The 24,237-nt window shown below is 54.3% G+C and overlaps 1 protein-coding gene across 1 annotated transcript; it reads right to left on the bottom strand.

The window, feature by feature from the left end:
• Nucleotides 1-8,873: 8,873 nt before the first annotated feature.
• Nucleotides 8,874-23,564, bottom strand: SFRP1 (secreted frizzled related protein 1). The gene is made up of 3 exons (XM_068662229.1): nucleotides 22,914-23,564; nucleotides 19,302-19,379; nucleotides 8,874-12,324 (listed from the first exon to the last, which is right to left on the bottom strand). The coding sequence occupies exons 1-3, from the start codon at nucleotides 23,446-23,448 to the stop codon at nucleotides 12,002-12,004; spliced, it is 936 nt and encodes a 311-aa protein (XP_068518330.1). The 5' UTR covers nucleotides 23,449-23,564; the 3' UTR covers nucleotides 8,874-12,001.
• Nucleotides 23,565-24,237: the final 673 nt, after the last annotated feature.

The raw sequence follows: 24,237 nt of genomic DNA, 5'->3' as shown, positions 1-24,237 counted from the left end.
CCGTGCCACTCGGGCTGTGCAGCAGGGGCTGCTCGCTGGCTTGGGAGAGGTACTGAACCCCAGCAGCTCTCCTGCAGCCGTTCACCTCTTTTAGGAGATTGCAGTGCTCTGAGCACTGTGTTGGGGACAGTCTTCATGTTTGAGTGTGCTGTAAAGCTGTGCTTGTAAGCAGCAAAACATTTCTAAAGTCGCCTCGGCAGGCCATCACAGAGCTCCCGCACCCCAGGTCTGCTCTCTCCAGCTCTGTGGGGCTTTTGTGGGGGAAACACAAGGCTGGCTCTTCACAGAGCACACAGCATTTTCCCTTGATATCAATCTCATGGTTTATCCTTTAATTTTGTACAAATAAAATAAAAAAGATGAATATTTTAAATGAAATATGTTCCTTTGTATGACATAAGGAATTATGAATTGATAAAGATTTCCTATTATCTTTTAAAATCTACCACGCCAATCCTTCAGCAAGGCTCTACACGTAATTGCAAGCAGATGTCTTTCTCTGCTGACACGTTAAATAGAAGCAGAAAGACCCACTGCTATCTCCCATCAACAATTTGCACCAGAGCAGAGAACAGATTTTCACAGAACAGAACCGCTGGAGGAGAAGGGAGATTAAGTTCCTACAGACCAGGCGTCTAAACAGTACAGCAAAACAAGGCAGCTCGGGAAAACAATGAACTCTAACAGTCCCTAATCCCAAAGTAACCAAAAGCTTTTGTGAAGGAAAATGAATTTGCTGAAACCAATCCTGCTGGAGCCTAAAGAGAGTTTAGAGACTGAGGTAATGCTGCTAGGGCGAGGTTATCCAGCCAGCAGCCCCATACGCTGGCGCTTCTCACACAGCCCGTACGAGGCTGCCCACCCGTGTCTGTGCTGCCTGGTGGCCATCCCAGGACCTTCGCCTCTTCTCCCTCCCGCTGAGCCCAGCAAGGCAGCTCCGAGCTGCTGACCCAGGGCTGGTGTGGCTGCTTCCAGCCCCCCTCTGCCCCCCATTAGCCCTGCTCCCAGCAAGGAGTGGGGGGCTCCGGCCCTGGGGTGGAGGCTGCAGGGCAGGAGCCTGCCCCCAGCCTGCAGCGGAGACCCTCAGGCCGAGCAGAGCCCCGGCTGCTCCACAGCAGCCCGGGAATTATCAATAGAAGTGGAAGTGACAGGGTGTTTAGCAAACATTAAACCCAGGAAGCTTAAAAGGTCTTTCAGGATTATTAAATAAACATTTAGGGTGAGTGAGAGGGAAGAATATGAAATGGTGAAGAAATTGTAAACACTCTGGAGAAGGCGGTTAGGGGCTACAGTAATTCAGCTGGGCAGCACAATGTTTAATAATTAAAGTAGTATCACCCATAATTATGCCTCAGCTCTCTGGCAGGTATTAACTCAGGGGGAGACACTTTATAAACATTTAGCCTAGTATTAACATTTTATTGAGACCATTTAACATTAAACCTTACACATGCCATCTCGGCTGCCCACCGTCACCACATGCCTCTCTCAGACCCGGGCTGGCAGCAGCCCCACAGCCCCAGCCCCACACCACAGGATGCTGAGAAGGTCCCAACCCCACAGGTGCTCAGCTGAGCCCATGCCCCAGGGTGGTGGGGCCAGCACAACCCTCAGCACCACGCACGCCCTGTGCTGCTCTGGCAGCGCTGCCCCCCACCCAGCCGCACTACACCCCTTCACGGCTCCTGTGAGGGTTCAGCTTCCACATCCCAACATCTCCCAGGAGTGCGAGCACCCCCTTAGAGCTACCTGCAGAGTTTCCCAGCAGCAGCTTGGGAAACCCGAAGTAATGGGATTTTATTTGGTACGGAGCTTCTTGCCCAGCAAATAAGCCCATGGCTTTGACTTAAATCCAAACCTGGGTCTGCAGATATGTCCTTCCTGATGTGCATCATATTAGACACCGTTGCCAAAATTAATGACCCTCAAAACCAAAAAAGCCTAGCATTCATCTCAGACAGTTTTACCCTCAGAAACAAGGCTTGAGATTAACTGTTACTCCCCGATTTAAGCCCACTTTGAATCACACATGGCCACATACTAAATTGCCCTGGACCTTCCACAAAGAAGCTCAGTCTTCTCCAAGTCCATGATCTACCCCTGCTGTGCAACAACTAAGGAGACCATCTGGGCTGGGTGTGATCACCACCCTAGAGGACAGCTGGTTTAAAGGCACCATTTGCTTTGGCTAAAGGAATTGTAGTTCATTCTTTGTGTAGTCTAATGTAGTTATGAGCACTGTACGTGAGAGCCTGTGCACGTGCTTGCCTGCCTGCCAAAGACAAATGCCCCAATCTCTCCATTTCTTTTCAAGAAACAGTGGAGACTTGCTCTCCACAATCCTGCTGGGACTATGATTTATTAATACACAGCATCACCCCTTCTAGCAAATCAATCTCTCAACCACAGTAACAACTCAAGAGTTTGGTGAAGGTCAGACAGATAGTGAAGCTCAAAGGCATAGGTTGAAAACAGTAAAACGCTCCCCAAGCTGAACTAAACAGAACACTTTTAGTGACCATGCCAATGTACCTTCACATTTAGGTTTCCTGGCAGTGGTACAGGACCAGCAAGGGGAACCCAAACAAGGGCACAAGCACCCAGAAAACCTCTGTCAACATCTGTTTTTGTTATCTTCCTTTCTTCTTACTCATGAAACACTCCTCACTGAGGCAACAATGGCCCATCAGTAGCTGTTCTGTGGCAGCTGTCTGGCACATGGACAGAGGTCTCAGAACATCCCGTTCTGGCCATCAGGACCAATAAACTTGGATTTGCGTGGACAAGAGCCTAGATGAAAGAATTTCAGTGCTGCACACTGCAGGACAGGGCTGTCGCTGATAGCAGCCCCATGAGGGACACCGCCTTGGCAGGGACCCTGCCAGCAGCAGGGACAGCCAGAGCACAGGCTACCGTTTAGGAAGCACTTTGTGGTAGGGCCACTTGGCTTCTACACACAAAAACAGGCAGTTGCACACCCTAGGGTGAGATTCATGGGTGCAGCTGGGACAGGCAAGCCAGAGCGTCCTCCCCAGGCACACCCCGGATCAGGGCAGAGCACACCAAGGTCACTTTGTGCGACGTGACTCACAGCCATCGCATGCTGCTTTCTGTTGCTCCCAGCAGACCTCTCTTCTGTAAACTGGGTCTGATGCATGCAGTGCAACCACAGAGGGTCTCAAACCAGGCGGCTCCCTGCATGTATAGGTGGGAGCAGAGAGCCGGGTCCTGTGACGGCCAGAAGCCCCAGCCCATGCTGGCTGCCATCAGGTATGGCTCCTTCCAGCCACATCCTGGTTTTCCTCCGTCTCCTTGCCAGAGCAATGACTTGGCAACCGTCTCCTGTTTGTCTCTGAAGGAAAAATGTTACCGACACCAGCAAATTTCCAGGCTGAGCACATTTCTGCAGAAAAGCGGGACTGTTCGCTGATTGCTTGCGGCTCTCTGGATCTTGGCAGGCTGCAAGCAGCACCCACTGTGCAGCCGAGCGCTGATGCCCCGCGCTGGCAGCAGCAGACAGATCCATCATGCCAATGCGCCGCAAGGAGACAGGGCCAGGCCTCCTGTGGGCTCTGGCGGTCGCTGGCACCTCCTGTGCCCAGAGCCAGGGGCGCAGCAGACCCCACGCCAGCGACGGAGACAGCATTCTTGTGGCAGGCGGCCGGTCCAGAGGAGATTCCAGCCTCCGCCGGGAAGGTCTTGGAACAAAGCTCTCATTTTCCAAAGGCTGGGAGGCTTCCGCAGCGCAGTTGGCCACCCTGACAGGTCAACCTGCAGCTCGTCCTGTGTGGCTCTGCTCGGGGAAGCTGCACTCTGCAGAGCCCCTGGGCCCCATGCACGGAGCAAGAGGTCTCAAATGAGTGGAGGAGGCAGCCAGATCCCCTGCTCCCCTCCTGAGAGGGGCATTCAAATGCGGATTGATCATCTCTGGACTATCAAAGGGGGAGCATGATCAGGGGCTCAGGTGGAGTCAGCTGGGAAATAAAAAGCCTGAGCCCTTGCAAACAGACTTCTAAAGCATTTGCAAAAGATCCTGGAAGACTTTTTCCCCTACTTCAACTAATAGAGGATTTCTGTGCAGCAGGGCAGTTGCAGCATGTACAAGACTTGGCTGGGCATTGCTCAGCTGGAATGGAAAAAAGAGACTGTGCATCAGGGAATAATGGTTTCCAAACACAGCTCTGGCCTTGGGGTGGAGATTGGCTTTAATTATGTGCGTGTGCATCCTTCCTAAGGGTCATCCAGCACGGCTCACTGAGAAAGCAGCAGCCACTGAAACACCACGCAGTGTTTTCCCTGTAACATTACTGGGGCAGGAGGAAGGGGTGTTTCTGATGCTGCCCATGGATGCGCTCATAACCCACAAACCCTTCCCTACCCGCGCACAACGTGTCTGCAGGGCAGCGTGCTCCCAGCTCCTCAGGGACAAGTGATGCCCACGCAAGTGCAGCTGCTCAGGCAGGAGCAGGGTGAGCAGAGCAGCACTTCCCACGTCCGCGTGCCCTCCCATGGCTCAAGGCTCACTCAGACAGAGCTGGGAGCTTGCTATTCATTTATCCTTGATGGATCTTTTTTCCACAAAAGTGTCTGAAAGGAAAGGAACCATTTCTCTCCCACTTCCTGTTCTGTTCATCATCTCAGGACATTACAAGCTCCCTGTTTGTGCTCTGAACATCTCTCTCAGGCTATGCTTTGTGTGGCCACATGAAGCGAGACACCCTTTGCTTTACGAGGTTGGAGCATAAACATCCTTCCCAACTGTGAAAAAAACCTACACAGCTCTCTACCACTCCTGTAGGAGGACATCAGATCCTCAGTCAGAAGCATGAAGAGAGACAGTTGGCATTTTGCAACTTCAGGCTGCATCAGCACATGTCCTAGCAAGGGCTGAGCACCATCAAAACAGAGGAGGGCTTTGATGGGAACTGCTGTTAAACCCTGCCTGGAGGGCAGCAGCGCTGCTCTAGGACCAGGTAAACACAGAAAGCCTTTTCCCTTCCAGACACTGTCACCAGGCTGCCAGAGCAGCTGGGACACATCACCTCCCCGTCCTGCGCAATATTAATAGAGCTCCACATCAGACACACCAGGCTGGTATCTGCTCTTCTCCAGGAGAAGAAATCCTCCCTAATTGCTCAGCTGCTCTTTCCAGCCATGCATTCCCCAGCAGGGGTCAAAGCAGAACACAGACTGCCAGTGACATAAAAATTAATTGTGGGATAGATGATGACTTTTGTATATCATAAGAGAAAACTGTATTTGTTTAAAACTTAACTACAAACTAAAGGCCAGAAACTCAATTAACAGGCAATACTCAACAGAAAGAATGCTAGAGCAAATAAGATAAACATTATTGGGAGGATAAATTGAGTCACAAGAGGATGATATTTAACTTTATGCAAGATTCATACTTTAGACAAGCCCTGAGCAGGCTGTTAGCAAGCCTGAGCACCCTTGTCCTCCCAGGTTAGTTGCTGCAACCCTCAAACAAGTTTGAAGCAGTTTTCTATGGGGAACGACACACAGGCATGATAGATGCACTGCTGTGCAAGACCCAACCATCACCAAGTCTCGTTCTCAGCCTCTTGAATAGAGAGATTCATCTCCGAGTGGACAATGGGAGCCTAAAATGAAGCGCGTTCAGGGATCAGCAAAGATCTGAAGTTCTGCCCTAACTTGAGGCATTTCTTTCCACCACCAGCATTCAGCACACAGCAGGTTCTGCCCAGTCCTAACACCACTGAAAGCATTCACAGACAGGGGGTACACAAAATAGACCTGAAATTCAGCCCCCATTTGTTATACAGAGCAGAGCCTTGTAAAGCAAAAGGCTGATACATCTGACTGGAGATAATACAGGCACAGCACAACACCCCACGGGCAGCACATTCCCCTCCTCAGGCACCCCACGGTCCCCAGGCAGGCAGAAAGGGACGCAGCCTCCCAGCAAAAAGAGGCGCGTCTCAGACTGAGATTTACTTGATCGCTGTAACATAAATAGAACTCACGATAGCAATCAGTATTTGAACCAATTCTAGCATAACACACATCCTCAAGCTGCACGAATACCAGTCTTTCTGCTCCCAGGGACCACTAAATCGGCAGATACCCAACTTCTGATTTAAGGACTCTTTCATGCTTTCCTATATTAATGAGTGTTTGTTTGCTCCTCCACACAAACCTGCACAAGCAGAACTCTCATTTCACACATCTTTTCCCCACAGTTTACACTTACCACATTTCAAGCCTCAGTAACCTACTCTTCAGGGAGAGCAAAACAGCTACGAGGAGAGCAAACATACCCACATGCAACAGTCAGCTACAAGTCTGACTTTCTATATGAGAAAAAAATACTCCAGGAATTAAGAGTTTTCTTTTCTAATCAAATGTTACCAGAAGCTAGTAAAAGAACTGCTTGTAAGTTTTTGGTAAACACACAGACTACATTCCCGCACCTCTACAAACCTGATGTTTGTGCTTTAATGCATAATTCCAGAAAAAAAAAAGCCACAGTGAAACCCCAGCAGCAGGAAATCACGGAGAAGACAGCTTAGCCTTAATCCTGGCTTCACCCACCCAGCTACCCCAGACACCCAGTCTGAACCATGAGGAAGACAGCAGGGCAGAGCTGCTCTCATGGTCACATCGCACTGGCTGCTGGGGGTGGTCTCTAGCCAGAAGCAGCACAGGCTGAAAGCTCCCCAGTTTCCCCCCAGCTACCAAACCTCTCCCATGCACCTGCCCCCCAGCCCAGGCTTTAATGCTTTCACACCAGCTGGTTGGTTCTCAGATGATGGGTGGGTGATTACCTTGATCAAAATAATTGAGGGCTGCAACCAGGACTGCCTGGTTAAAAGGGGCAGGGGGTTCTAGGATACCTGCTTGCTTTCCCTGCAACTTGCTACAAATACAAAGTTTCTGTAGGAAATAACAGGAGAGGGATTCCTGCAGACAGTTCTGTTTGCTACAAGGGGCTTACTGCCTCCCTTTCTTTGCATTGGTGTGAGCTTCAGGTAGCTGGTGTGTAACAGGGACATTAGTGGGGAACAGCTGTGCTGCTGAAGTACTGCCCAGCAGCAGTGGTCTGACCACAGACTTTTCTGTCTCCGACACTGTGAATCTTCGGGTCTAAGCTTTTGCATCGTTCCTTGCCAGGCAGCAGTGGAGATACGCTGTCTCACACAAAGACAATGCACTGAGGCCCTCAGACGTCAACACCACATGGAATGAGTAACGCAGCTGATATGGAAAAGGCAATAATAAAAACAACTTTGAGAGAATGAAAAAAAAAAGAAAAGAAAAAAAAAAAACATTTTATTGAGAGGTCTTCTTGCTCCAATCACAGAAGAAAGAAAACAGAAGCTATAATGTGTTTATATCAACCACAAGTTTAAAATAAAGCAAAACAATCAAGTACAGATTTCTTTGTCAAAATATACCGTGAGAAAAGCAAGCAATGCTCTGCTGTAATAGGCATTGTGTTCATGCAGGATTCCCACAGGCACCACGGTCTTCTTGCACAGCTCCTGTGCCCATGCCTGCTCTGAAACACTCGCATATCAGCGCTCTTTAACAGGGCCTGTGCACTTCTATGCTCTCCATCACAATTATCTCTTGAGTACTTCCCCACTTCCCATTTTGACGTGTAGCTTGGGCTGCTCCCCTCACACCTCGGAGGTGAATGAGGCACGCAAAGGCCTTAAAGCAGTGTGGAGCTCTGCCGAGCACGTAGCAGCCCCTGGTGCTCCCAGCTGCAGCTCTCACCGCTTCGTGCTGCGGGCACCGATGCCACGCGGGGCTCTCCGCCGGTCCCCGAGCAGGGATCTGGCCCTGAGGCCTTCTCTTGGGTGAGTTCACAGGACTTTGTACAGCAGCAGGGCTCCCACGCCGTGTCCTGCAGGCTCTGGCCATGCCGGCAGCTTGTCAGTGCCTCCCCGAAGTGCAGGAGCTGCCAGTACCCGCTGTCCTCATGCGCGTGCCGCCAGCTGCTCTGGCTCCGCAGCCCCATTGCCCGTCCGCCTCCCTCCCTGCCTGGGTGCTCTGCCGACAGCTGGCGGTGCAGCAGGAGGGGCAGAGCCATGCCACACCACAATCCCGCGTCCCGCAGCCTTGCCCCTTGCCCGGCACGACTCACCCCACACGGCTCTCACACTCCCAAACCTCTCTGGAGACCACACAGGCGGCACCGCGAGGCAAGATCTCCCACCCTGGGCTCCTATGGCAAGGACACATCATTGGGGAGCGTGAGGCCTGTGAGAAGCCTCTTCCCCCCCCTTGTTTTACAAGTTGCTGTTATATTAAAACACCAGCTACAGCAGGATGCTGTTTTGGGCTCGGGGCAGTGGGGGCTCAGGCAGTGTCGCCGGTTGTCTGCGGATGGGGAGGGTACTGGCAGGCGCCTTCCACCACCGCTGGGTTTATGGCATCGTGTTAGCTAGCTGGCCACCAGCTCTTGCCCCAACATTTTATTATGGAAAAGCTCTGGCAGTGTTCCTTCAATAATCTGAAGTTGGAGCATGGGACACAGTGAAGCCACATTACTTCTCACTGACATGAAGTTAAAGAGAATTGGACAGTAACAACATAGGCTGAATGGCCGAAAGTGTGAATCATATTGTACTATAAACATAGACGGAATGAATGCCAGAGAACATGCCAAAACTCTCACATGGGGACTTCTGTTACTGGGACCAACTGTCTCAATCTTACCACCTGCTTTACAAAGACAAACGCGGGTGCATTAAGCCCAGAACATCGTTGCTGTAAGCATGCAGCACATACACCCCTGCAGGACCCGGGGTCTAGCACAGCCACCCCAAGCATCCCATCACATCAGCCACTCTGCAGCCACCTCTGACAGCACCAATGCAGGATAGAAAACAACATCTCTTTATAAAAAGGGGTGGAGGGGGGGATCACATTGTAATTCATTAATTCAGCAATTTTAGTTAAGTGAACATTGATACATGGAAGAAAAAGCATAAAAATACAGAACCGATATTAGGCTTGAAAATAAATGTAAGTCATAACATCAAAAACAGCTGCTAAAATAACGTACTGTGAACACTAGCATCCCACCAGCTACAGCAGTGAAAAGCTTTACACTTGTTCAATGCTGCGAGAAGGTGGCTCTTTACAGTGCTGATTTTCACTCGTCTTTTACATTTTTTCTTTCTCAAAACTTCCAAACAGAAAAGGCATCCCCTCCAATCTGCCACACTTTTCTAAATTAACTATCTAAAATTACATTAAAACAAAATATAAAGATACCTTAACTGACTAAAACATGATGTTACATCAAACATAATTCTTTTAGTTCTGTTATTTTTATCAAAAACCTCCATATACAAAGAGAGTACAAAGGGAAGAGAGCGATGCATAGTCCACCTGCCAGCTAGATCCACGCAGGAACTGCTGACAGATCACAGAGCAGTTAGGCAAGAGAACGGTACAATTCCTGTCCAGGTACATGGAAACATCCAAAATACCGTGTCTGAAATACGACGTGTGAATCTGCTCAGCTGCTCTGATCTGCTTCTCGAGGACAAATATACAGGATCGGAGGGCTGTTTAAACTGACAGAGCAACCAGTAACATACAGTTATAGTATGCTTTAAGCCTGTAATTGCAGTGATAATTTCTTCTTCCCCCAAGTGACTTGGAGAAACGGGACTTCTTCAGTCCTGGATGCAGCCAGGAGGATCGCTGCTGCCCCTTGCCCTCCGACGCTGCACACTGGCACGGCCACCAGTGGGAAGGGAGCTCCCAGGCAGCTCTGACCAAGTCCGGGAGATGACGAACAAAGCAGCTGCAAAGAGAAAAAGGCACCTCTCCTGGGTACTCTCTTATTACCAGGTCTTCCTAACTGCTTGTGGAAAAACAAGGCACCAGCAGCACTAAGAAACTCGTGTGCGTCGCTGCACGCTGTGTGCTGGCATGAGGGAACCCAGTGCTGCCCCGGTTGTTTGAGCCACCTCTGAAGCCAGCCTCAAGTTCAGGCTCAAGGGCTACTGGTGGAAATCAAGCAGTGGCTCTAAACACACATGAACTGATTTTCCCTTTTATTCGGCATTTCCTGCTGAAATACATATTTTTAAAACATTAAATCAAAGCCCACTTTTCTAGAAGTGGCCATCAGGACCCATATGAGCAGCCTGGTGAGAGCCTGAAGATCCCAGCCCAACTAAACCTTTAAGCATCTCTCTCTGATGCAGAATCAATTCCCCTCCTGCGCTGCCACTCGGCTGTGGGAAGAAACCGGCTGGTGCCACAGGTGCACCGAGAGAACCGTGCCGGCAGCTCGGAGGGTCCCAACTGCAGCCCACAGCCTTCTTCTGACAAGGCTTCGTTTGTCCGCATTCCCCATCAGGTCACCTCATCAATCTGTGGTTCTAAAGCTTAGAGTGTTTTTTGTTTTAATTCACTGATAAGGTACGTTATCTACAACGATTAACTTGGCATCAAAGAAATAACACTACTACACATGGTGGTCTAAGACAACTTTGTGGGATTTTCTATAGAGTTCACATCCTAACTCCAGCTCTCTGGTAGTTTTGAAACATCATTCATCTGGGTGCTTGGCTTATTCATGGAATTTATCTACAGTAAAATCCACATCTCAAACCCCAGAAAGGGAATAAATGGCACTCCTGAGCTAGAAAATAATTAATTCGCCAGCTTTGAGCAGGGTTGGTTTAAACCTCAAAAATGAGTTTTTGTTATTTCACTTAACTGTAATGCAACAGGATTATCTCAAACTGCAAGATATTCATTCTCTTAGAGCAATCACGATTGATGAAAATAATGAACGGAAGCAGGATGGTATAATTAATGTGGAACAATATGGGTCTATGGGAAAGAGAACTTGTCCAATTAGTGGAATAATGAATTTCAGCTTGGTCGATAAATGTAATCATTTGGATGCAATAGTCTTTGTCTTTCATAAATGACTTGACCTCGTGCTAACATGACATTTTGATTAAGGGGAAAAACAAAACAAAACAAAACAAAAAAACAGAATTCTATAAAGCCAAGTTGTCACACATCAAATGGACTGAAGTCCAGACACCGATAGGTCCCAGGGTGACTGCAGGCAGGGAAATGCGGAGATGATGCATTTCCTGCGGTGCTCCATGGGGACCGATCCTTGCCCTTCTGCAACCCGATATTTGGCCGGCAGCCCGAAGACACCGTAAAAACATCATCGGTAAAGTGAGCAAGTGACACAAACCGGAGGGGCTGGCCGCAGGCTCTGCCAGCAGCGGGGCCGGCCACCAAGCAGCACGCACCTCCACAGGGACGAGGCCGGCCGGGCACGGGGCTCTGCCTTGGCAGGCTGGCACCGGGAGGCACAAGGGCCAGGACCTCTCCCATCCAGCTGACCAAGGCACCGCGAGGATGCCAGGGCTCAGGCCCAGACCAAACAAATTTAGACCAGAATGTTGTTCGTTTGTTTGTTTTACAGCGAGGGCAATTAGCTATTAGGAGGCTTTATCCCAGGTTGTGGCAGATTCTCCATCACTCGTTTATTAACCTTTATCATCAGGATGGGACGTTTTTCTAACAGGCTGGCTCTGGTTCAAGCAGGAATTAACGCAGGGCGCTCCCGCAGCCATGAACACAGGAGGGAAGTGGTCACAAGTGTCCTTTCTGCAATCATGCGATTGACAACTTGGCACCCCTCTGCCTGCCCTCTTTACCTGGCAGCTGCTATTTAAAGGCATTTACATATCCTTGCAGCAACGGGCCTTTGGCTACTGCAGATGCAAATAGTCTGTGACCTCAGAGACTGCTCGGTGCTTGCTCATCACGCTGGCAGGCTCTGGCAGCCAGGAGAATGCCGGCGGGGGGATGCGGGAGGGCTGGGGCCTGGGGAGGAAGCTCTGAGAAGGGCGAGGAGGAACAGGAGGGGCTCGGCCCCTGCGTGCCCGCGGCAGAGGGAGCGAGGCTGGGACCGCCGCGCCTGGGGCGTGGGCCAGCAGCTCTCCCACCGCCCGCTTCATCACTTGAAGACGGATGGGAATGTCGGGCAGTCTGGTGACTTCATCTTCTTCATGAACTTCTTGAACTCCTTGTTCTTCTTGTCCCACTTGTAGATGGCCGTCAGCAGGTACTGGGTCTTCACCTGGCGGCCCATGATCAGGAAGTAGTGGCCGAAGTTGTCCAGCTGATGGCAGGGGCAGTCGGCGCCGTTCTTCAGGAACAGCACCAGCTTCTTCAGGTTCTTCTTCCTGATGGGCCCCAGCTTCAGCGCCTTTCTCTTCCGTGGGATGATCATCTTGTCCCCGTTCTCCTTCTTCACTTCCTTTATGGTCATCTTAAGAGCTGAAAAACAAGCCCAGGAGAAGGGGAAAACAGAAAAGTCCTGAGCAGCCTTCACTCACAGAGCACTTGCTACCCACCCACCCGTGTCACCGTGCTGCCGGGAAGGTGTCCCGGGGACAGCGGGTGCCAGGACAGCACAAGCAAAACCTTCCCCGTGACGCCCAGACCCCGGCCTGCCTGCAGGGCCGCAGTGCAAACCCCACAGCGCCCGAGGCAGGGCCTTGCCTTCCTGGCAGGGCACCAGCGTAAGACATCGGCCTCTGCTTCCCACCCCCCAGCACAAAACGTGCCAGGCGCTTTGTATGTGGAAGGGAAACTCCTTCAGGGAAGCAACACAAACTTTGCTAGCAAAACATTGGCTGAGTAAGAACATGATTTCCCTGCTTCAGCACACAGAGAGACTCTTACAGGGGCCATTTAAAAGGTCAGCCTAGCTCCTCAAACATTTGCGTACAGTCACTCCTGGCCTCGGGCGCCCACAAAACAAGTTCCCAAGCACCGACCGTGTCTGCGTGAGAGCAGCAAAGCCCCTTGACAGAACCCGTGCCCGACGGGGAAGCAGGGAGCAGCCAGCAGCGCAGGCACCTTCCCCAGCAAAGGGGGGAAATCCCATACGACTCCCATAGAAAATATCTTCCTCTTGGGGTTCAGCATTTTCCTGAGTTAATCACAACCCAAATTAAAATAATAATAATAATAATGTTCCCTTGCCCTGACCATGAAGAGGAATTTAGCATGCATGGGAAAAATGATGAAAATGTGTTGTACATTAAAGTATCACTTCTGTGCCATTTGGCTCTGCCTCATTTTGGGAGAAAAGCACATATGGCCAAAAATTACTAACATATTTCCATCATTTGGGAGTTTACTTCAGAGTTGCAGATAAATAGCGCCTGGATAGGTGATTAATTGTCTGCTGTCCCTTTCCATTTGATTCTCAGATGTGTGTGTAGCAGGCAGCACTGCAAAAACCCTGGGTTCTGGCAGGGAGAGGAATCCCCCGCAGCACTGTTCCTTGAAGTCCTGCTCTGCTGGATCTTGTAGTAATAAATACACGTTGCCTCTGGACGGCAGCTCTGTTCACCGTTCCAGACACAAATGGCAACAGCACAGCGCGATGACAATCCCGAGAGCGCAGCAGAGCCTGCGTATTACCCTCACACTCCCAGCCACTGCACTGGCAAAAGGAATAATGGTATTTATCTGCCCATGTGCTAAAAAGGTCTACTGTTTGCCAAGAGCCCCGTTGTGTTCTACTGTTACTGTACAGGAAAGTAATCTGGGACTGGAAACCTAAGTGAAACTGTAATTCCATCTGTTTTTCAAATTCAGGATGTCGAAGGAGCTAAAGAGATGCAAGCTTTAAAGGAGCTAAAGACACTGAACCAGGTTAATTTGCAATGAATCTGGAAAATAGAGCAAGTACTTTACACGCAGCTCTAAGCTCCATGACATTACTTGGGTAGCGACAACAGCATTCCTCCAAATGAGCCTCAGTTTCTTTATCAGTTCTGGCTTTGAACTCTTGCTCTGAGCACAGCAGTTTCCAGCAGTGTAATACCCATAATTAGAGACTTTTTCCAAAGTGGCTTGTTTGCAAATTGCTTTGCTGTGATTGCTGCAAGTTTAGAACCTTGTCGCTAGAGGAAGAAAACAAGCTGGCAACTAGCAGAGGTGTTGTTCTGCTCCAAGCATCGTAGTCTACAGAAGACAGAGGGTCTGGAAATCCTGTGCCCTGGGAGCTCACAGCTCCCTGCCTTGCACAGCAGCAGGGAGCTGTGCCCTTCACTCTCCAACCACCAGCAAATCTTTGTCATCAAACCCAGCAGCCCCCAGAGATGTGACAGCAGACAAGCGCCTTTCTCTGCGTCCACCCCAGCAGCAGCAGCGGCCAGCTGCAGCACCCACCCTGGGGACTCTCCATCCCCTCTGCTCCAGCAGCGAGCACGCCGCAGGGCCGTGGCCCATTCCTGCAGGGTGCACGGAGAGGTTTTGTTTTGGCGCCGCATCTGGTCCTGAAACACCCTCCTGGGGAGCTGCTGGCACATCTGCTCACAGGCGAGGCGTGGAGGCACAGAACCAGTGTCCAGCCACCCGCCCCAAGGGCTCCTCCCGGAGAACAGCAGTGAAAGCGTTATTCGGGCTGGGAGGGCGCACACAAAACACAACAAAGGCAGATTTCAGGATCTAATTTGGGACTCATCAGCCGTCAGCCACGTTGTGTTGACAACAGCACAAGTCCTCCCGGGGTGCTAAACCCAGGCTTGCCCTCACTCAGCCCTGGTGCCAAGAGGCTGTGGTCCCTGCCCAGGCACTCGCTGCCAGCCAGGACCAGCAGTGCCAAATGCCTGGCTCCCGCAGCAGCTCTGGGGCTGATGCTGCTCCTTCCAGCCCAGAGCCGAGCCACGCCAAAGCATAAAAGCACATCACCGGGGCTGTCCTCGCCATCTGGAAAGCCTGAGACCCTGTGCCACAGAGGAGGGCAGAACCCTTTCCCCCAGCGCCCCGCGCATCCCCCCAGGGTTACCCTGCTGCCCAAGTGCCCTGGGAGGGGATGCAACAGGGCGAGGGTGCAGGGCAGCGCCCCACAGCTGGCCACGGCTCCCCAGGCATGGGCGAGACCCTCGCCTGTGTAACGCTCACCCCTTTGAACCACACCAGGAATTTGGCCCCAGCTACAAACAGCTCCTATCAGACTGCAGCATAGCTCTGCTATCTGTAACGCGGAGAGAGGGGAGCACTGAGGATATAAAAATGTCTTCTTTATATCTACTAAAACGAAGCAGGATATATGGAAGTGTTTGTTCACTCGGAGCAAAATCACTTGTGGCAGCAAGAGCTCCAAGGAGAGCAAAGGCTCCACGGAGCTGGTTGCGGTCCAGCCTGAAAGTACAACCTGCACTGCATCACTTGAAACACTCTCATTGATACCTCTGCAGCTCCGGCTTCCCAGTCCCACTCACACAGAGGAAAAAGGAAACCCAACCTCCCAGGCAGACTGGGAGCACTGCCAGCACCCCTGGGAGCAGAACCCTCCTACCCTCCACAAGGGCTCAGCACCACGCACGGCACAAAAGCAAAGCCTCTCCCGCATCACTCCTGCTCACTCACCAGGTGAGAGTCGTGGGCACCGCAGTGCTTGAGGCAGGGGCAGCACAGGGCACACCGCAACGCACGCACCGGGCAGGCACCGCTGCAGCAGAGTGCACCCAAGCGCCCTCCCAGAAGCTGGGAAGACAACGTCCCCCCGCCCCGCACAGCCCTGCTGAGTGAGCTCCCACCTGTACAGCTGCACGGCAATGCCCGCGCCCTCGCCCCAGCCCCTCCAGCCCCCCTTCGGCAGCATGCAGGAGCCGGGGACTCCATCCCCACTGCGGGCAGGGGCCCCGCTGCAGCACCCTCAGGGGCAGGGAAAGGAACGTGAGAGAACGGAAAGCTCTGCTGTTCCTTCAGCCTCGCTGCTCCTTCCTTTAGAAATCACTCAGAAGAAGGAAACCTGCCAGAAGACACATTAGGGCTGTAACAGGAGAAGGCTGCAGGCAAGGAACTGTCAGTCAAGGGAAAAAAATAAACAGCATGTATTGATTGTACTGCAGTCTCCAGTGCAGCAAGAGCCCGTTCAGCAGGATCCCCTCAGACCCCAGAGAAAGGGCAGAAACAATAAATAAAATCAGCAAGAGAAACAGAGAGCGGAATGAACTCCAGGAGAGCGTGTGGCCAGCCCAGCCTGCACGAGGAGTAAGAAACAAACCCTGGCTGCAGCCCAGGAGGTGCGGGGGGCACAGGAGGGCACTCGCACTTCATCACGCCTCCATCGTGTGTCCCTGGCACACCAGAGCAGCACCAAAACCTGAGCTGCAGCTAACCTAAGCGTGCCTGCCAGCCCCCCCAGCATCGCTCTGTGCCCCAGGCTGGTCCCACAGCCCCGCTGCCAGCCCCAGCTGCAGGGCAGCAGCCACACGTAGCCAGAGGTGCACCGGGACTTCTCCAGGACCTCTCCTGGAGGGGCTCTGCCGGTGCTGCCAAGAAGAGAGGAGGCAGCTGCTGGACGCTGCTGAAGGAAAGAAAGAAAGGAGACACCAACCTCTGGGCACCTCCACCAGCAGGCGGGATGCAGCCAGCCCCGCAGCCGTGCCCGGGGCTGTTGTACAGCTGCCTCCAGCCGTGGGCAAAGCACCCCACACCTCACAAGCCGCTGGGACGTACGGGAAGCCTGCGGTAACATCATCGTGGGGATCGGCAAGGAAGAGCTGGCGAGCAGGACCCACCAAACAGCTGCCCCTTGCAGCACACGTTAGTTTAAACATTTATTGTATGTGTCTGGCTTTGATGAGGATCTGTAACCTGTCAGTTGCCAGTGTTTACCTTGGTGGATGTGCATGAGAAATCTCAGTCTGAATGGCTGGGAGTTTATTTTAGTGCCAGATAAACAGCTCCCCTTGAGAAATTGCCCCTGTGACAGTAACCCCTGAAGACTAAACAGAGATCTAAGAACCACGCACTGTGCTTTGAGAAAACTTCCTGAAGCCAATTCATCCTCTGCCAGCTGCTCTCCACAGGCTGGGACATCCCCAGGAGTGCCCTGCCCCATCTTCCCTTGGAGCAGAGGGAAGACTTGCACTGCACCTCTGCATCTCTTCCTGCACACCAGCTTCCCAGGTCGCTACAGGCTGGAAACAGCATTAGATGCACCCAGGAATTCTCCTGGCTGGGGAGGAAAAACACAGCAACAGAAGGAAGAAAACACCAGTGCAGCTGCATGAAACCTACATCACTGAAAATCCATGCAAATTAACTTTTCCACTGCTATTTGTTCTGGTGACAAGGGAGGAACAAGGGAACAAAAGGACATCCAAGATGCAACCAGCTTTCCATTGTGAAGAAAGAATGATGCTTCACACGCAGCAGACACTAGTTGCATCCTGCTCAGTTGTATTTGGGTTTTTCTACTGTAGGAAAGTCATCGTGTCTTCACAAGGAGAAAAAAAAAAAAAGAGATTAAAGAAAGCAGCAATGGGAAGGAGAAGGAATAGAAGCAACCTCGGCATCAGCAAGAGCTCCAATGTGTTTAAGAACTAAAGCTATATGTTGGAGTCATGCTGGTACACAGAACAAAGAACAATCCCAAATTACTTGCAATGGCTTGAAAAAGACTCTGCTTCAGCAGAGGAAACAAACAGCTTTAAACAACGCTTGGAAAACACGCTGCTCTGGGGGGCAGGCAGGTGTGCTGATGCAGTAGCAGTGCCTGGCATTGCACCAGCCACGGAGCTGCCCCCGCTCCTTCCCCCGGCGGGGGGACCCATCCCTGCCACCCCAACCACAGTAGGAGGCGGCTTTCTGTGAAAGCCTTCGCAGCAGTTTTGGATTAGCTGGGGGTGCGCATGGCAGTCGGTGTCGCTGCTGCTCAGCAACTCTATCTGGCCACTCGCCGCAGCCCTACCCAGGGAGCGCCTGCCAAGAAATATTTCCACCCTCCGGATTGTCACCACAAAACTTCTCCAGAACCAGCCTACTCTGCAGGCAAGTCAGTGTCTGAAGCCCCTCTACGGAGCCCACAAATACATCTGGTTTGGCCTCTGCTGCCGGTCGTGCAGCTGCCCTGCAGTGCAGGATGTGTAACAGCAGAGGCTGATGGCAAGCACGCAGCAGGACACTGCTGTGGCTCAGGGACACGGCACAACCCACACCGCTCCCACCCAGCACCCCTCTGTCTGCAGGGGGGCAAACTACAGAGCAAACAGCAAACACGGCCAAAGATGAAGGCTTGGGAGTGGAAGCCCTCCCCTGGCCCTCCCAGGTACTTGGTACCTGTCCTGTTGGTCGCTTGCCCCTGGAGGCGAGGGGATGGAGAGCAGAAAAGCGCCCAGGGCCAGCCGGGTGCTTCCCACATCAGCCAGGCTGCAGCACTGGATTCATGCACATTCCTGAGAAACCATTACATAGCTGCTCCTGTCGATGCTTTTCCCTGTTACAAGAGGTCTGCACTGAACTTAGGGCATTTGGCATACCAAATCTGCAGGAGAGTTGAGAATTCATTTCCAGCAGAAAGGGTAATACACCAGCACGCAGAGCGGGTTTGGGTTTGCATAGCATGCTCTGGCACAGGGCACATTCAAGCGCTAATCCCCGAGGAATGCACACCTTGTTCAATATGCCTTTAATAACTTTCCAGGAAAGCTACATACACCAGCAAGGATGTCAAAACCAGTTAATTCTGGGCTTGATCTGAAAAAGCTATTTTTCCCTGCAATACTTTTTGTTGTTGTGTTTTTTCTTTTTTTTTTTTTTTTAAATGGAGTTCTGTTTACCTGTGATTGTCTGACTCACTCACAAGCTATAACGGATTTAGGACTCAGCTGTGAAGTAGCCCTGTATTCTCTCCCTCACTGCTCAGGCCTTAGCAAGATGAAGGCTTGCTCTTGGTTTTTACACCTGGACTTGACAAGCAGAGCGTAACTTTGCTAAAAGAAGCTGGGCAGAAGAGACATCCGGGTGCACCTCCCCAGAGAGCTGCCGGCCGTGCTGCAGCACCAAGGCCGGGGGTGACGCCGAGTGCAGGCACCACGCTGCGACCGGGACCCCAGCCCCTGCCACCCCCACCGGGCTGCGCCAGCAGGACCCGGCCCTGGCCATGTCCCTGGCCATGTCCCCTCACCGCGCGCCGACACTGACATCTAGAGGCTCACTCGCCTCCGGGCAAGGACTGCAACTGCCCACAGGCACTCTCAGGGTGGGCAGGGAAACTGGAGCAGCTGTAGCACCCTGCTGGTGCCCAGGTTCCTGCTCAGGGGGCAGGGGGGCAGTGCCCTCCAGGCACACCGTGCACCCTGCCTGCTGCCCTGGGCACTGCCGCGTCCGGCCCAAATGTCTGGAAAGGGAGCAGGATGCTCTCATGCCAGGGTCCCAAGCACCTTCTCCCTTCCACACTCCAGAGCCCTGCCAGCGAGGAGAAGCAGCAGGAACGCTTTCCTTACCAAACTCGCTGGCACACAGGTGCTCAATGATGGCTTCCGACTTCATCTCGTTGTCGCACGGGGGACACACCGTCGTTCCTGGTGAGAGGAGAGAAGAGGTGATGAGGAGCAAGCTCAGGAAGCACCAGAGGGCTGGGCTGACAACATGTGCAGACAACAAGTGCCCTGGGGTGCCAGGTCCCAGCGCTGCAGGACCAGGCAGGAGAGGGGCTTCCAGGGCCAGGCTCCCTGGTGAGTGAGGATAGCTCACACTGCATGGGGCACCCCAGGCTGGAGCTCAGGACAGACACAGCTCAGGGGCCCTGCCAGACACCTGGGCACGGCAAGGGCCTCACCTCCCTCCTGCTCCTCCCCAGAGCAGGGACAGCTTGGAGAGGGACACACACAGTTCTCAGGTGCACCGTCCCCCTCCAGCACGACCCCAAGCACAGCCACCCTCTCTTCACCGGGACCCATCCTGGGAGGAAAGCTCAGCTCTCCCGGAGAATAAAAATCTGCTTCCAGGTCCCTGCCTCCCGCCTGAGCAGAGACCACCCGGCAGCACAGACGTGGATTTGTGCTACTAACGGATGAATTTATTGAGCTGGGAGATGCTGCTTGTGTTCTCGGTCCAGCAGAACGAAGGGCTCCTTCCCACACACGGGAGTTGTGCTCAGGAGCCGCACTGCAGTGCAATATCTGCCGGTCCCTGCGTGCAGCAGAGCGCTGCCCCCCCAGCCCTGCAGCCAGGCACCCCACGGGGACCGCAGCCTCCCAGTCACAGAAGCCCCACGGGACCTCGGGCGAGACGTTTGCTTTCCCTGCATTGTTCTTCCCCTCCCACCACCCGCTCTGCTCTTGGCAAGTGCTAATTCCTTGGGTCGTGCACCATGTTCTCATTAATCACATCTGCCGAGCGGCCGGCCTTCCAATCCCCCCAATATGCTGGTAACGAGGTAATCTTCACCTGAGGTGGGCCTAACAATCCCATTCCTGGTACTGCTGAGTTGGGTAGCGTCCTCTTTCAAGACCCTAGTATGCAATAACCACTTTTATTAGCTTAGCCTACAGTGACACAGGCACGGCTGGTGCAGCACAGGCTGCCCGGTGTGCTCCTGGCTCCCCACAAGCACCCCAGGGCTGGAGGTCAGACCCCACCTCCTGACCTGCAACGGCTCGGGCAGGGCCCATCGTCTGTCTGACAGCTTTACTCAAGGCACAACGTTAGCTTGTTTCCAGCCTGTTTTCTCCCTGCTGACCGTTTTCTAATGCCTGGCTTTAGAGCCGGCTTACTCCAGGGGCAGGAGAAGGAATGTGTAATGCTATATTAATCTGCAACTCCCCTGATGCATCCTGTGGGCCTGCAGGCTTTACCGCCTTGTGCTTAAGGAGAAAGGAATTCAGCAGGTCAGCTATTTGAGAGGCAGAAACAAATTCCAATTTTAAGGTGTTAATGGAGAAAAATACTGAACGGGTTCGTTCTTATTAATGCTCAGAGAAGAGGGGGGACACTGCTGGGCTCTGACCTTCTTTAAATCAACAGCACCCAAAACCTGCGAGGGCTCAGAGTTTGCCCCGACAGAAGGCTGCAGGCCAGAGAGGCCTCAGCTGTGTCAGCACTGACGGCCCAAAACCTCACAGACCCAGGGGCAGAAGGTCCAGCCCATGATTACCGGAGAGCACCTCACCTCAGAAGTGTTTCTAGCCACAGTGCTGGTCCCTTCCCAGAGCAGTGCCCCAGCCAGCAGGACAGGCACCAGGGGCTCTGAGCCACACCGAGGCAGCAGTTTCTCTTGAAATGTTTGCAGGCAGCCAAGAGGACACAAAAATGGCTGCATAAATTCTTCCGCTGAATGTTCTGGGGAGTCCGCACTTGCACAAGAATTTTAAAGACTTGCTTTCTGTAAACATCCTTGCAAACAAATTGCTCATTTTGAAGTGCACGGGACACAAGCCTGTGAACCCGCACAGCAGACAGCGCCTTTACCGGAGGGGCTGCAACGCTTTCTTGCGACACCCACCCCAGCTCCAGTTTCCAGTTCACTCGAAGCACATGTTGTTAATATCCCCTAGAGCCTGTGCAGAATGAGTCCTCTGCACCCCTGGCAGGAGCAGAAGAAAACACACAAAGGCCTCAAACCTGAGCTGATACCGCTTGGAAGAAGTCGCTTCAGTGCTGCCTGAACACCACGCTGCCAGACACAGCACCAAAAGAAAGCAATACTGTGCCACCCTGGTGCTGCTGCCAAGGCAGCTCTGAGAGTTCAGCAAACAGTAAGTTGTTGAATTACACGAGGGGAAAAGCCCAGCAGATGCTGCTCACCTAGAAAACATCTTGGGCTGTTACGTCCTCAAGCTGCACACTAGCCCCTTGTGGGCTGGGGTAGGGCAGCCCCCAGGCAGCAGCTCCAGTCCAGCCGCCCAGCAGCACGCTTGGCTGCAGGTCCCTGGGGAACAAAAGCAACCTTCGGACCTGCTCACAGGACGTGACAGCGGTCTGGACCAAGGGTCTGGGTTCATACAGGACAGCAACCTCGGAGCCTTCCCTGAAAACAAAGAGCTTTGTCCGGCAGTCGCATCAGCGCGAGCCATGGTATGGAAGGCAGCACGGCTACGTGGCTGCTTGCTCCATGCAGGAGCAGGCTGGGTCCTGGAGATCAGGAGTCACACCTTGCCCCTGGCCTGGCCCCCACCTGCCCCGGGTGCAACAGGGGGGCTTGGCTGCCCCCTGCGTGCTGCCCTGCCTGCAGCGAGCACTGGCCCTGGCCCCAGTCCCCAGCTCCAAGCCATCGCTCCCCACCTACCTCTGTCTTCTCTCTCTGCAATCACCTTTCTCGTCAGTTTTACAAGGTGCTCTAATGCAGACTGCCTAAGCTACGCCAGGATATTTATTTATTTTAGAAGTTTTCAGCAACAAGTGAGACTCATTGCAACTGACTGTAAACAAGCCAGTCTGGCACAAACAGACTTGCTGAGCGTGATCAAAGTAAACACGAAACACACCCACTTGCTCCAATTGCTTCCTGATAAACCTCTTGCCCGCAGCCCCCTCTCCACCATACAGCCACCCCCCCCAAAAAGGCAGGGCTGGCTTTCCACCATGTTCGTCCTCCACTGAGACTGCCGAGCCCCCGGTCTCCTTGGAAGCAGGGTGTCCCTGCCAGGAGCACTGCCACCATCCACTCCCACCAGGCATTTTCTGCCAGGTGCCAGCAGACACCCTGCTGCTGCTAAGGAGTGGCCCCGATGGGAGCCCAGCAGGGAGGAGAAGCTCTTCCCATGGCGATGTGCACACGGAGGGCAGGCTCAGGCACAGGGATCAGAGCAGCCGTGCATCCACCACGTCCCCCCCGGCTCCACCTGCACTTGGATTTCTGCTCCGAGAGGGAGGTGAGAAGCCAGCAGTGCATCCTGCCCTCCCCAGGACGCTGCAGACAGCAGCTGGGAGCAGCCAGCTCACAGAGCGCTTGGAGGCAGCCGGGGACAGCTGCTCCCAAGAAGCAGCCCCCAGGCGAGCCTTGCCCAGCACAGGACCCTACCTGGTCCCACGCAGTCACTCCTAGGCTGACGCCTGCCCCACCAGCTCAGAAAAAAAACACCAGAAGCAGGGCTCCAGCTCCGGTCATGCCTTACCTTTGGGCCTGGAGACCTCAGTGGCGTTGGGAGCTGTCATGGCAATGCAGACGTCGTCCTGGGGAAACTGGTCGCACTTGAGCATCTCCGGCCAGAAGAAGCCAAAGAACTGCATGACGGGCTCGCAGGAGTCGCGCACGGCCTCGCACAGCCAGCGGCACGGGTACACCGGCCGGTCCAGGCAGACGGGGGCAAAGAGGGAGCAGAGGAAGACCTGGGTGCCCATGTGGCAGTTCTTGTTCAGCAGCGGCACCCAGCTGCTCGCCTGGTGCTTCACCTCGGCCATGGTCTCGTGGTCCAGCAGGTTGGGCAGCACCATCTTGTCGTAGCCCACGCTGTGGCACAGCCGCAGGTCGGCCGGGATGGCCACGCACTGGTGCGGCTTGGTGTAGAAGCGCCCGCCCGGGTACGGCCCCAGGTCGGACTGGTAGCTCACGTAGTCGTACTCGCTGCCCTCGCCGCACGCCAGCAGCCCGGCGGCCACGGACAGCAGCGCCCGCACGGCCGGCCCGCAGCCGCCCCGCACCCTGCCCATGGCTGCGCCCTGCCCGCCGACGGCCCCGACGGCACCGCCCGCCAAGCCCCGAGCCCCCCGCCCGGCGCCTCCGCCCGGGGACCCCTCCCCGCCCGAGCCCCCTCCCGGTGCCCGCGGCCGCCCCCCCCCCCCCGCGTCCGCCGCCCGCCGCCGCTCCCGGCCCCGCTCTGGCCCCGCCGCGCCGCGCCGCGGGTTTGTGCGCCCCCGGCAGCCAATCAGGGCGCTGCCGCCCGCCGCGCGCTCGCCCGCCGCTGTCAATCAGCGGCCCCGGGAGCCAATCGCGGCCCGGCCCGGCCACGGCCCCGCCCCGCTCCGCCCCGCCCCGGCCGGGCCCCGACGGCGCCGCGCTCCGGCAGCGCAGCCCCGCGGCCCCGACGGGCGCTCCCGGCCCGGCCCGGCCCCGGGCTGCCCCGCGCACCTGCGGCACGGGAGGCCGTCGGAAGGGGCTCGGGGAGGGCGGAGGCTCCGGGAGGGTCCCGCGGGCTCGGCCCCGTGAGCGCGCCCGGTAGCCCCGGCTTCCCCCGCGGGCATCCGGAGCCCGTGAGAGCCGGGGGCTGCTGCAGCCGGGTCCCGCTGCCTCCGGGGCGCCCCGGAGCGGCTCGGGGAGGCCCCTCGGCTCCCAGCAGCTTTTCCGGCTCGCAGACGTTGCTGAGAACCTGGAGCGGGCCGCGCAGACCCCACGTCCCCGGGGACGAATTCCAGCCCCGACTGCGGAACGTGCAGCCGAGCGAGCTGCGGAAAGCTGCGGCCGGGGGGCTCCGTCCTGCCGGGAGCTGAAGCTGCGCGGCC

The sequence above is a fragment of the Anas acuta genome, chromosome 27 (assembly GCF_963932015.1).
Source record: "Anas acuta chromosome 27, bAnaAcu1.1, whole genome shotgun sequence".
Classification (NCBI taxonomy): domain Eukaryota; kingdom Metazoa; phylum Chordata; class Aves; order Anseriformes; family Anatidae; genus Anas; species Anas acuta.
Note: the sequence above shows the minus strand (reverse complement) of the source record. Positions and strands in the feature narration are given on the sequence as shown.